Genomic DNA, 13,306 nt, shown 5'->3' with positions numbered 1-13,306 from the left:
ATGGGAAAAGAGGGAAGGTCCTTTCATGGATTGAGAACTGGTTAAAAGACAGGAAACAAAGGGTAGGAATAAATGGTAAATTTTCAGAATGGAGACAGGTAACTAGTGGTGTCCTCCAAGGGTCAGTCCTGGGACCAATTCTATTCAACTTATTCATAAATGATCTGGAGAAAAGGGGCAAGCAGTGAGGTAGTAAAGTTTGTGGATGGTACTAAACCCGATGGCTGTGTCTACATTGGCACCCTTTTCCGGAAGATCCCTTATTCCTACTTGAAAGTAGGCTTATTTTCCCGCAAGATCCCGTCTAGACTGGCACTTTTCTCCGGCAAAACTCCAAGCCGGAAAAAAGCGGCAGCCATGTTCATGCAAATGCTGCAGGGGATATTTAAATCCCCCGTGGAATTTGCAATTCCGCAGTGTCTCATTAGCATCCCTTTTCCGGAAAGGGGTGCAAATGCAGACACAGCCTTTCAGTTAGTCAAGAGAAACAGACTGAAGAACTTCAAAAAGATCTCACAAAACTGAGTGATTGGGCAACAAAATGGCAAATGTAGTTTAATGTGGATAAGTGTAAAGTAATGCACATTGGAAAAAAATAATCCTAACTATACATATAGGGTGTGTCTAGACTGGCAAGTTTTAACAGAAAATCAGCCGCTTTTCCGGAAAAACTTGCCAGCTGTCTACACTGGCCACTTGAATTTCCGCAAAAGCACTGACGATCTCATGTACGATTGTCAGTGCTTTTTCAGAAATACTATGCTGCTCCCGTTCGGGCAAAAGTCTTTTTCCGAAAGACTTTTGCGCAAAAGGGCCAGTGTGGACAGCACAGTACTGTTTTCCGCAAAAGCCCCGATCGCGAAAATGGCAATCAGGGCTTTTTTGCGAAAAAGCGCGTCTAGATTGGCCACGGACGCTTTTCTGCAAAAAGTGCTTTTGCGGAAAAGTGTCCTGCCAATCTAGACGTGCTTTTCTGAAAACGCTTTTAACAGAAAACGTTTGTTAAAAGCATTTCCAGAAAATCATGCCAGTGTAGACGTAGCCATAATGTGATGGGGGCTAATTTGGCTACGACAAATCAGGAAAGAGGTCTTGGAGTTATTGTGGATAGTTCTCTGAAAACATCCACACAGTGTGCAGCGGCGGTCAAAAAGGCAAATAGAATGTTAGGAATTATTAAGAAAGGGATAGAAAATAAGACAGAATATCTTACTGCCCCTGTATAAAACTATGTTACATCCACATCTTGAGTACTGTGCATAGATGTGGTCTCTTCACTCCCCCCCCCCCAAAAAAAATTGCTTGGCCTTGGGGTTTGGAACAGGTCCCATATGAGGAGAGGCTAAAGCGACTGGGACTTTTCAGTTTGGAAAAGAGGAGACTGAGGGGGTATATGATAGAGGTCTATAAAATCAAGAGTGGCGTGGAGAGGGTGAATAAAGAAAAGTTATTCATTAGGTCCCCTAATATAAGGACTAGAGAACACCAAATGAAATTAATGGGTAGCAGGTTTAAAACTAATAAAAGAAAGTTCTTCCACAGGTTGACTATGCACTGTGAGAACTCCTTGCCAGAGGCTGTGAAGGCCAGAACTATAAGTTTAAAGAGAAGCTGGATAAATTCATGGAGGTTAGGTCCATAAAAGGCTATTAGCCAGGGGATAAAATGGTGTCCCAGGCCTCTGTTTGTCAGAGGCTGGAGACGGATGGCACGAGACAAATTGCTTGATCATTGTCTTCTGTCCACCCGGTGCTGGCCACTGTTGGCAGACAGGTTACTGAGGTAGATGGACCTTTGGTCTGACCCAGTACGGCTATTCTTATGTTCTTATGTCTGGCCCTCAGATATGAGGCCGAATACACTGCTACAGTGAGTCATCCTCCGGACAGTGTTGCAGTGCCCTGGACAATAGGGATCATACACAGCAGAATACAGTAAAGAGTGAGTGTAACAAGAGTGAATGCAGCACTACAAAAGTGGACAACACCCCCACTACGTCACATCTCTCCCCCCTTCAAGACCGAACTGAGCAGGGTCAGTCAGCCAGTGGAAGTTCTGATGCCCCACTCTGGAATAATACATCAGCTATGACATTAGCACTCCCCTTAACATGGACCACCTCCAGAGTTTAGCGTTGACCCCCCCACACACACATCTGGTACAGCCAGATCGGGGGGAGTGCTCCGTGTACACTGTGAAATGCTGCCAAAAAACATATGGCTGCAGCTTTCGAAGGGCCCACACCACAGCCAGGCATTCCTTCTCTGTGGCTGCATAGCTCTGCTTCCAGGGCAGCAGCTTCCTGCTCAGGTACACGGTGGGGGTGTCCCTCCCCCTTTTCATCCACCTACATCAGCACCATCCCCAGCCAAGTGTCTGAGGCATCAGTAAACACCATAAAGGGCTTGTCAAAGCCTGCATTTACCAGCACTGGGGCTTTGACCAGGGTAGCCTTCAGCACACAGAGATCCTTCTGGCACTGCTCAGTCGAGACCACCTTGTCTGGCCTCCCCTTCTTACACAGCTCCATGGTCAGGGTTGGCAATGGAGCTAAAGTGAGGCACAAACCTCTGGTAGTACTCCCCATCCCAACGAAAGCCTGGACCTGCTTCTTGGTCTGAGGAACCAGCCAATCTCTGATGGCCTCCACCTTGGCTGTATTCAAAAGAGCTTGTTTAGCGGGGTAAACAAGTTGCTGAAACACCAACCAAAGAGAGCTTGTAGGAGAAATTGCAAATAGGATTATCCTCTGAACAAAAACAAGTAATCAAATGACAAAGTTTAATATTTTAAATTTTGTTTTCAGATCCACAAGAAAAATGGGATTTTAGTAAATTAAGAGATCACCCTTTCAGAAAGGATGACTACAGCAGTTGAATCCATTTTTGCTGTCAAACTTCTGACCTGCAGGAATCATACCAACTGCAAGTGGTGATGGAGGTGCAAATGATATGTTTATCGGGCATCATTGAGTTGCCTTGCAACACTGAGGATATGCTTAGCACCCTTACTTAGCAGTAAGCTAGCTAGTTCAACACCCAGCGTTTCTGCAGCCTCTTGAGCATGAGGAGGAATATTCTTCGCTGTTATGCCAACATACTGTGCATCATCATTGGATCCCTCTTCATTCTAAAAATAAAAAAGATCATGTGAAACAGCAAGGAAAAGTGGGTGTTGGAGTAGGTTGCCATATACATTCTTATCAGAGAACAATGTAAAGATGACAAAAGACTAAGGACTGGACTAAAAGAAATAAAGGAAAATGGTAAAAAGGCACGGGGATTTTTTCATTTGACTTAAAAGGTTAAAACAAACTGAAAGTAAGAGGCATTTATTTACCTGCTGTGAGTAGTTAATACTAGTCTGCATCGTGTCCTTCAGGCTATCTGATCCATCCAAGCTGTAGACCGCTCCTGTCAAATACAACTGGGCAAAACACACAAAGGTATGTGGCATCTCTGACCAACTGAAGCATCTTCGTAAAAATTCACATTTCTTATCCGTTATTCTGCCACTGATGCTCATGTGCTGTTGGACAAACTGCTGCATTTCTGGCTCAGTTTAAGCCTATTTCTGTTTTGAGGCATACCGAGATTCTATGATTAAAGGGGCTAGTCATGTCACATCCTTAATCATCCATATACTTTGAGAAAGATGCAAAGCACAAGCATTTATGTAACTGTCACCATTCCAAAAAAGGCTGCTGTACTGTCATAGCAAGTTTGCAAGAATGTTGCCTCCACAATCCTTCTGGAGGACTGGGCCACAAGAAATCTGATGAGGTTCAACAAGGACAAGTGCAGAGTCCTGCACTTGGGACGGAAGAATCCCAAGCATTGTTACAGGCTGGGGACCAACCAGTTAAGTAGCAGTTCTGCAGACAGGGACCTGGGGGTTACAGTGGATGAGAAGCTGGATATGAGTCAACAGTGTCCCTTGTAGCCAAGAAGGCTAATGGCATATTAGGTTGCATTAAGAGGAGCATTGCCAGCAGTTCCAGAGATGTCATTATTCCCCTTTATTCGGCTTTGGTGAGGCCACATCCGGGCTATGTCTAGACTGGCATGATTTTCCGCAAATGCTTTTAATGGAAAAGTTTTTCGTTAAAAGCATTTGCGGAAAAGAGCGTCTAGATTGGCACGGACGCTTTTCCGCAAAAGCACTTTTGTGCAAAAGTATCCGTGGCCAATCTAGACGCGCTTTTGCGCAAAAAAGCCCCGATGGCCATTTTCGCGATCGGGGCTTTTTTGCGCAAACCACATCTGAGGTGTCTACACTGGCCCTTTTGCGCAAAAGCTCTTGTGCAAAAGGACTTTTGCCCGAACGGGAGCAGCATAGTATTTCCGCAAGAAGCACTGATTTCTAACATGAGATCATCAGTGTTCTTGCGGAAATTCAAGTGGCCAGTGTAGACAGCTGACAAGTTTTTGCGCAAAAGCACCTGCTTTTGCGGAAAAACTTGCCAGTCTAGAGACAGCCCTGGAGTATTGTGTCCAGTTCTGGGCCCCCCCACTACAGAAAGGATGTGGACACATTGGAGAGGGTCCGGCGGAGGGCAACCAAAATGATTAGGGGGCTGGAGCATATGACTTATGAGGGGAGGCTGAGGGAGTTGGGTCTGTTTAGTCTGCAAAAGCGAAGAGTGAGGGGGGGATTTGATAGCAGCCTTCAACTTTCTGAAGGGAGGTTCCAAAGAGGATGGAGAGAGGCTGTTCTCAGTAGTGACAGATGGCAGAACAAGGAGCAATGGTCTCAAGTTGTGGTGGGAGAGGTCCAGGTTGGATATTAGGAAAAACTCTTTCCCTAGGCGGGTGAGGAAGCACTGGAATGGGTTCCCTAGGGAAGTGGTGGAGTCTCCATCCCTAGAGGTGTTTAAGTCTCGGCTTGACAAAGCTCTGGCCGGGTTGATTTAGTTGGGATTGGTCCTGCCTAGCGCAGGGGGCTGGACTTGATGATCTTCTGAGGTCTCTTCCAGCTCTATGGTTCTATGATTCTATAATTCTTTTCCAAGGAGTAGGAGACAGGTACCATTTATTTAAAATGATGGTTTCCTTCATGACAGCACACACTTTTAGTCTGGCTTCCTTTTTGTATCAAAGAAATAGGCTTTCTAGGCCCCAGAAAACTGATGTAACTAGAGAGAATGAGAATCACCATACATAATTATTGAGAGGGTGAACTATTATATCCTCCCAACACAAAGACTTTTTTAGCTCTACACCTTTGTTGGCCATGGTGGTTTGGACAGGGTTTTAAACAATGTTGTTCTGGTGGATTCAGTATGGAGATAACAAGGCTATCCTCAGCTGCAAAGTCTGCTTTTAGGTAGCAGGGAAAAAGTGTGTGCTGGGAAAATGCTCAGTGATGCTTACACATAAAATACATTTAAGTTTTGCTCACCTGGGAGTCTTTCAGCATGGTATTGACTGCTACAGGAACACTACATCCACCCTCCTGAAACAAAAACACAGCAAACAGGCTAAAGTTCATGTCAAGGTTTCTATGTAATCCACCATGTCAGGACCCTTTGAAAATCCTGCATGAGAGACACGTGTCATTCAGCCATGTACAAATTATGTGTGCATGGACAGACACATTAGTCTGTAGCTGGCAGTTATGATAATGAAAACTAGAAGGTTTCTGATCTCATGGCATTTATTTTCTCCCACAGGAAGGTAGCAGACAAAAGAGTGATGGTCCCAAACCTACCAGGTGTCTCATAAAGGCTCTCTCGGCAATGCAACATAGCACCGTTTCTCCATCGTTCAGGGCAGATACCATATCCAGTATCTCTTGGTCTCTAGCTCGGACCTCTACTGCTAAGGCACCCTGAAGGAAAAGAGAAATATTTTCCTCAGTCTGCACTGACAGTCCCAAACCCCTAAACCTCATGACTCAGAAGTATTTCCAAAGCCACTGTTGTGTTCTATCCTCTACATACACTGGCAAATCCCACTGAAATAACACAGTGGCAAGATGCGAGCGGAAAGAAAAAGTTGTACATTACTCAAGTGAGCTTCAGACTGACTGTTCTATATACAGATGCTGACACCTATTTGCCTTAGTATCTTCTTGAAAGGCCACTTCTTGAGAACAGAATGGTCACATACAACAGTAATGAGGTGCTTTCCTTCAAACAAGAACTGCAGTGCACTTCTCGAGAACAGCATCCAGAAGAGGTGCAGGGTATCAGAGCGTGAAAACTCAGTTGAAATGTTGGGTTGTTACTAGAGATGTAACATTTACCTAGGATCCTGTGGTCAGAGGGGCTACTCCAGCCTGTGGGTTAATCAGCAAGCATGTTGGTAAGGGTGATGTGATGGGTTTACCCAGTAACTTTACATTGTAGTTACACAGCAATTGGCTACTCAGCTGGCTTTTCATAACATACCTGTCCAACAGCATAAAGGCAATCTTCAGGGTTTAGGATCTAGAGAAAAAGCAAAGGATAATACACCAAGGTGCTAAATTCAAGATTTTGTAATTTTATTTAAAACTGACCAACAAGCAGCAATTCAGGATGGGATTGAAATGATTTCCATTAAGTAGTTACAGCAAGGAACTTCAAAGTAACAACTCCTGGGTTCTATTCCCAACTCTGCCATTGTATGTACTACCTGGAGAGGGTCATGCCTCAGTATTCCCATCTATAAAATGGGTATAATGTACTTATTTAATTTGCAGTTACAATATTTTATCAGAATTCAGAAGTTTCTAAAGTGTCAGTCTGTGGAGGATTTGGACACTAAAAATGTCTCTGAAGTTTCCAGATGAAGAGTACTGAATGGAAAGGAAATCCAGTAAGCCAAACACTTGCCCCACTGCAGCCTAATTTCAAGATAATGTTTATAAGGACTCAGATCAGCTGTCACACTCATCCATGGCAGGGCAGCTAAGGGGCCTGAAAGGGAATGTGTTAAGGGTCTGTACGTTGATAGAATTTCCCACATTTCTCCTTACCTGACCAATACGATTCTCCCAGCCCATCCTCCTCAGTCCAGCAGCAGCCAGAATTATGGCACTGAAATCCTCCTTTTCATCCAGTTTTTTCAACCGGGTGTTTAAATTTCCTCTCTACATAAAGGGTTAAGTAAGAATCACAGAAATAAGTTGGAACTCAATCATCACATTGGGACGCTGCTTGCAGATCTTAGCTTAGTCAGTAGAGGCTGCTACTGCTGCACTCACCCACAGGCTCTCACTCCTGCAGCTCTCTGAAGGGTAGCCACTTGTATCCTTAAAAACGAAGACTCCCACGGCACCTTAAAGACTTAGGGCACGTCTACACAGCAGAGTTGTTTCAGAATAACGGACATCATTTCAAAATAACATAGCACGCGTGTCTACGCAGCAAGCTATTATTTCCAATTCCTGTTGAACTGGGGGACTTCTTACTCTGTCTCCTGTAACCTTCATTTCATAAGGAGTAAGGGAAGTCAGAGGAAGTGTGATTTACTTGGGCATAAGCAATGCCCTGATGAAGTAGATTTTTGCCTATGAAACTTGTGCCCTAACAAATATTAATCTTTAAGGTGCTCCTCCAGCTAGTCAGCGTACTCCCTTTTCTGCTTGGGCCTTTCCCTCTTGGGCTATGTCTAGACTGCAAGCCTCTTTCGAAAGAGAGCGTCTAGACTGCACGTTGAACTTTCGAAAAAGCGGCTTGCTTTTTCGAAAGAAAGCATCCAGTGAGTCTGGATGCTCTCTTTCGAAGAAGCCCTATTTACATTGAAGAACGCCTTCTTTCGAAAGAGGAACTTTCGAAAGAAGGCGTTCTTCCTTGTGAAATGAGGTTTACCGCCATCGAAAGAAAAGCCGCGTTCTTTCGATTTAATTTCAAAAGAACTCGGCTTGAGTCTGGACGCAGGTGAGGCTACTTTTTTCGAAAAAACCCCTGAGTCTGGACACAGCCTTACTTTTGTCCCTCCAACAGCACTTTAGCCATCTACTGCCCACAAGGGATAGGGTATGCAGTGTCATACGCCACCATGTCAGGCTTCTGGATCACACACAGACCAACTCTAGAGCTTCCTTCTGAGAGATACACACCGGATGCGTATTCAAAAGATCCTTCAAAATGCTGTCAGGTATGGCTGGATTAGCTTGAACAAGAGGTTACACACAGGGCAACCTACTACTGGCTGAGCAGTATAACACAGTGTTCCAAAGACCCAGTGAAGCACTATGGAAGAGAGAAAAGGAGAAGATTCCCCCAGAGAATGAAAGGAAAGAGACAACTTCAAGGAGTGAAAACTCAAAGAGATGAGGCATAGACCAGTAGTCACCAACCAGTAGATTGGGATCTACAGATAGATCCTGGAGCCTCTTACAGGTGATCCCGACTGGCTTGGCCATGAAGCTATCAAGCGCTGGCATTTCAGTTGCTCCTCCACCCACTGTCACGCTGCTCCTGCCCTCTGCCGTGGAGTTGCCCCCCCCCAGAGCAATCTGCTTGCTGTGCGGGGGGGGGAGGGAGGAAAAGAGGGGGTGCTATGTCAGTGTGTCCCTCCACCCCCCCACTTCTGTACCTCATCTCCACACAGGAATGGAGGGAGCATGGCAATGCCAATCAATCAATCAATCAATCACAATCTCTCTCTCTCTCTCTCTCACACACACACACACACACACACACACACACACACACACACACACACACACACACACACACACACACACACACACACACACACACACACACACACACACACACGTCATTCTTACAAACGCAGTTTGTTCTGTACTCTCATCTTCTGACAACACACGTGGGGGGTTGTTGTTACTGCTGTTACTACTCGCAAAGTGGGTTAGTTTTGGTTGCTGACCTGCTCAGTGCTACATGAGATATGTCCACAGTCCCAGCCACAAAGAAGCAGTGTCCAAATGATTACTTCACAAATCCCAACAAAGCCATTAGTGACAGAACTGGAATGAGTTGTGAGTCTTATGTCAGTTCCTCCCATGAAGTGTATCTGTCTTTCCGAAGTTAAACTAATATTGGGCCCTTTCTCAACAAAAAACACAAAGACTGGCTAAGGCCAGGGAAAGTAAATTCTTTCACAGTAGTTTAGGGAGGCAGCATGATCTGTAAGTCTGAGCATAGCACTGGAATTCAGGAAGCCTAAGTGCTACAGAAAAACGAAGTGTTATTTATTGAGCTACCACTCCTACACTCTGCCAGGAAAGGATACAATATCCCTGAATTCCAGCTGAGGGAACCGCCTTTTCAGCTGAGCTGCTCGACGAAGTGAACTGGTTCCAACCACGCTTCAGAGGAAACAAGAAAAACAGTGAAAGAGAATTAGATTAATTTCCTCACCTTTATCTGGGGCCAGGTTAGGAACTTTCAGGGATATACTTTTTTCAATTAGTCACAATGGATTTTGGGGGATGTAGCCATCATTCATATCAGCAGAAGGAAAAATTGAGAAATGTAACACGAGGCATGACTTAATCTAGATCCAACCAGACAACCTGGTCTGTGAAACACAGTCCCTGCGGTAGGTTGTTAGGCCTTTGAAAAGCAGCCACTAATCCTTGTTAAGGACCTTTGAATCTTCAGCGGGCCACCATATAATACAGCATTACCCAAGCCCGACTTTCTGCCAAAGTAACTGGAATAAAGAGGTTTGGAATAGGGATGTAAGCGACTAGTTGGCTATCTGATAAGAAAAAGCTTCTCAGATAGTCGACTTAATCCCTCGACTAGTTGCCCTGCCCCTGCTGCCTCTATCAGAGGCCGTAGGGGGAGCAGGAGCTGGTGATGGTGGGGAGCTGGCTTAAAAGCCCTTTTCCCCCAGCACCCTCTCCACGGGGAGCAGGGGAGGCAGAGGGATAGCGGGGACTGGGCACGAGCTGGGAATCAGCCCATGCCTGGTTTGCGCCCAGTCCCAGACACTGCGCCCCTGCTTTCTGAATGTATTAAGATCCTATCTACTCTTAATACATTTAAAAGGCTAAAGTGCAGCAAAAGGGACCCACCATGAGCTGGGACAGCTGATTCCTGGCTTGTGCTGGGTCACTCCTGCTGCGCTTTAGCCTTTTAAATGTATTAAGAGTCGATAGGCTCTTCATACATTTAAAAGGCAGAGCTGCAGGAGTTAACTCCTCTGCACCTCCCCCACTAATTGATTAGTCAATGGAAAATCCATTGACTAGTCGATTAGTTGATTAAACTTAATTTAACATCCCTACTTTGGAATCATGGAACACGTCTGGGTGTGCAAAGTGAGGCCTCATAAACCAGGCCTGGGGACTGCATGGGGAGAATTCTAGATAGGTATCTGGAGAGCAAGGGGAGCCGCCAGTTAGACCAAAGAGAGGCCTACTTTGAAGGAATGTACGCTACTCCCTTTTCTTGTAAGCCCATAAATAAAATGACAAGCTACCTCTAGTTTAGCCTGTGAAGACAATTCTACATCTGTGTGAAGCAAGCCAGTTTGTGTCTTCCTTCTATTTTCTCTGCGTTAATTAAGATTACTCTCTTCTGGGTGATTTCAATAGAGACATCCCCAAAGAGAACAGTACCTTGTAAAGTAACCTCTGGAACCTGCTGCATCTCTCAGGGCTTGTACGTACTAGTGCTTGGTGTAACTTCACTCAGGGGTGCGAAAAGCCACCCCAAACAGCTAAGTCAGTGGGAAATGCTTTTCTAACATAATTGGGGAGGAAGTTAGGGCAATATGAAAGCTCTCTTCCACTGGCATAGACTATCTGCATCAGCAGTACTACAGTGACAAAGCTACATTGGTAGACTTGTGCTGCTATAGTGATTCTAGTGTAGACTAGCTCTTAGTCTGAATTAAGAAGCAAGAGCAGATGTTTGCTCCCAGCAAGTTGTATTACCATCAGAGTAGAGTAGGCGAATGCATAAGGAGAAGCTGAAAGACTGAGGAAGAGAGGGAGTTGGCCGTGGTGTGGGTCACAAAAACATTGGGACACAACCACTCATGCTCTAAGTCACTTGACTTCAATGAAAATACAACAAAGGCGAATGTCCTTTGTCAGTCAGGACAGGGAGGAGGAGTTTAGTGTGCACAGTGCTTTGAAGATATTTGGTGGTAAGAATTAATTTTGGGGGTTGTGGAGACTTTAGAAAATGTCAGATCTCAATGGGTGTCTGCAGAGATGAGAAGTCAGGTCTTGCTCATTTATTCAAACAGCAGCAATTTTATCCCAGGTGATGGTGATAATTATGGTTCAGGGGATTCTTATTAAGTTTTTATTCTTTTATCATTAATTCCTACAAATGGTTCACTTTAACTTGAAAAAAGAGACTCAGATGACACTCTCAGAACACCTCTTAATCTGTGAAAAGGGCGAGGGACAGGTGAGAGACAAGATGTTAACTGCATTAACACAGGAAGTTCACAAATAGTGAAGAGCAGGAAGTTTTGATTTTGAGAAGTCTAAGCCTATCCCTTTTCACAACCCCATTTTTTCCCTAACAATTCTCCCTACCTCTTTTCAGGAAGGCTGTTGAGAGTTTTCCCATAGTTCTTGGGATGAAAAACGACAGCATCATGAGGATTTTCCCTTCTGCAAAGGAACACATTCCAGACATCATTCCATAGCATGTAACTAAATGGAAACGGGCTCACAGTCTGCAGTGGAAGTGCCTCTAACTTCCTTATCCATAGTCCAATACAGAGGGCACTCTTTTTCTTTCCCATTTCTATCTATATTATTTTAAAAAGTTTTTCCTGCAGGACGACAGAGTGACGTCATCATGTCACTCTGCGTCCCACAGCTTCTCCTCCCCCCTCAGCCTCCCCTCTGCTAACCCAGCAGGGGGATCGGCAACCCATGGCTCCTGAGCAGCAGCAGTGGCAATACTGAAGGTAATCTGCTGCTGGTGAGCTTTGGGGAGGGGGGAAGGGGAAGGGAGGAACATTGTGTGGAAGTGGGGGGGGGGGGAGAGAGGGAGGTCAGCAGACATGGTCGCTGGGGGGAGGGGCTAAAAAAGTTCCAGTGCCAGAGAGGGGGTTGTGGTGGGGGGTGGGAGGAGTGCCAGAGAGGCCAACTGGGAGGGAGGGCACCTGACTGGGGGACACTCTGGCACCTGAACTGAACTGGGAGGCCCCCCGGCCCCCAAGCTGAGGCCAGGGCTAGAAGTATTTTGGTCTGTGGCGGGGGAGGGAAGGGGCAGGGGCCAGTGGGGAGGCCCCATTGTACAGGCCCAAGTGGGGGGGAGGGCCAGAGTGGACTGTGTCCCTCATGGCAGCTGCCAGAGAGACATCCAGCCCTGGCTCAGGGGCCAGGGTACCTCCCACAGGGTGCCCACCAGCGCTGGATTGGCCCTCGAGCAGCTGCCAGAGTTTCAATTGAGCCACGTGGCTCCTCCGCTGTCTGGGGCAGGAGAAGTGGGGGAGGTGGGAGGGGAACGTGTGGGTGCCGTGGGGGCTCGGGTTGGCATTCTGCATGGTGAGTGTCGTTGGTTTCTATTTCTTTCCAATTGAGATAAAAATTAATGGAGATTGCCTATCTCCTAGAACTGGAAGGGACCTTGAAAGGTCATCAAGTCCAGTCCTCTGTCTTCACAGCAGGAACAAGTACCATCCCTGACAAATTTTTGCCCCAAATCCCTAAATAGCCTCTGCAAGGATTGAACTCACAACCCTGGGTTTAGCAGGCCAATGCTCAAACCACTGAGCTATCCCTCCTCCCAGGGATGGGGAACTGTATTGCCCAAGTTGCCACTGTGCCAGTTGCCTGCCTCAGAGCTAAATGACCATGAGCTACAAAACTGAACCCCTTGCTTTTTAAATAGGTCAGGTCAGGATTAAACACACTGACAGAGTAGTGCCTGTGGAAAGCTTGCCTTTGTGCTGCCTGTATTCTGCCTACTCTGGGGCTGATTAGAGAACTAATTCTCTAGAGTTTTCAGACCAGCTCTTTCCCCAGCTCTAGATTAGTTAGGAGGAAACTAGGGGGCAGTGCCTCCTGCTTGCAGCGCTTGCCAACAGTAAGGAAATAGTCCCTCTAAGAAATTTTAAAACCCCTCAGGAAGTCAGGCCTCTCCACTGCACACTTACTTGCAGATGGCTCCAATGGTGAAGCCAGGTGGGAGTAAAGTTGGCAGGTCCTTCAAGGAGTGAACTACCAGGTCAACTCTGCAAGTCAGAGAAAGAAAAGTCAGAGCACAATATGGGTGAAGGATCCCCATTGCATCTGCATGATGGCTGAAAACGAGCTGAGAAATAAAGGTTACACCCCGAACTTTAGTTTAGAAAAGGGGACTGGAAGTCAGGAACTCTGGTTCTACTCCCCATTCTACTGATTCACTGTGCAATTTCAGACAGGTCACTTC

General features: G+C 46.0%; 1 protein-coding gene across 3 annotated transcripts in view; it reads right to left on the bottom strand.

Annotated features, from left to right (window-relative positions):
• Positions 1-2,764: 2,764 nt before the first annotated feature.
• HMBS (hydroxymethylbilane synthase) overlaps positions 2,765-13,306 on the bottom strand; it is a 35,820-nt gene continuing 25,278 nt past the window's right edge. For all 3 annotated transcript variants that reach the window (XM_089773326.1, XM_075909395.2, XM_075909396.2), the window contains 9 exons: positions 13,032-13,109; positions 11,458-11,535; positions 9,189-9,264; positions 6,961-7,074; positions 6,392-6,430; positions 5,710-5,829; positions 5,401-5,454; positions 3,340-3,426; positions 2,765-3,129 (listed from right to left, as the gene is read on the bottom strand). In XM_089773326.1, the coding sequence (XP_089629452.1) occupies positions 2,956-3,129; positions 3,340-3,426; positions 5,401-5,454; positions 5,710-5,829; positions 6,392-6,430; positions 6,961-7,074; positions 9,189-9,264; positions 11,458-11,535; positions 13,032-13,109 (820 nt within the window). In that variant the 3' untranslated portion in view covers positions 2,765-2,955. The remainder of the gene's footprint in view (positions 3,130-3,339; positions 3,427-5,400; positions 5,455-5,709; positions 5,830-6,391; positions 6,431-6,960; positions 7,075-9,188; positions 9,265-11,457; positions 11,536-13,031; positions 13,110-13,306) is intronic.

Source organism: Pelodiscus sinensis, chromosome 25, assembly GCF_052426305.1.
Source record: "Pelodiscus sinensis isolate ZL-2025 chromosome 25, ASM5242630v1, whole genome shotgun sequence".
NCBI classification, from domain to species: Eukaryota; Metazoa; Chordata; order Testudines; family Trionychidae; genus Pelodiscus; species Pelodiscus sinensis.
The sequence above is the reverse complement of the archived record's forward strand: the minus strand, read 5'-3'. Positions and strand labels throughout refer to the sequence as shown.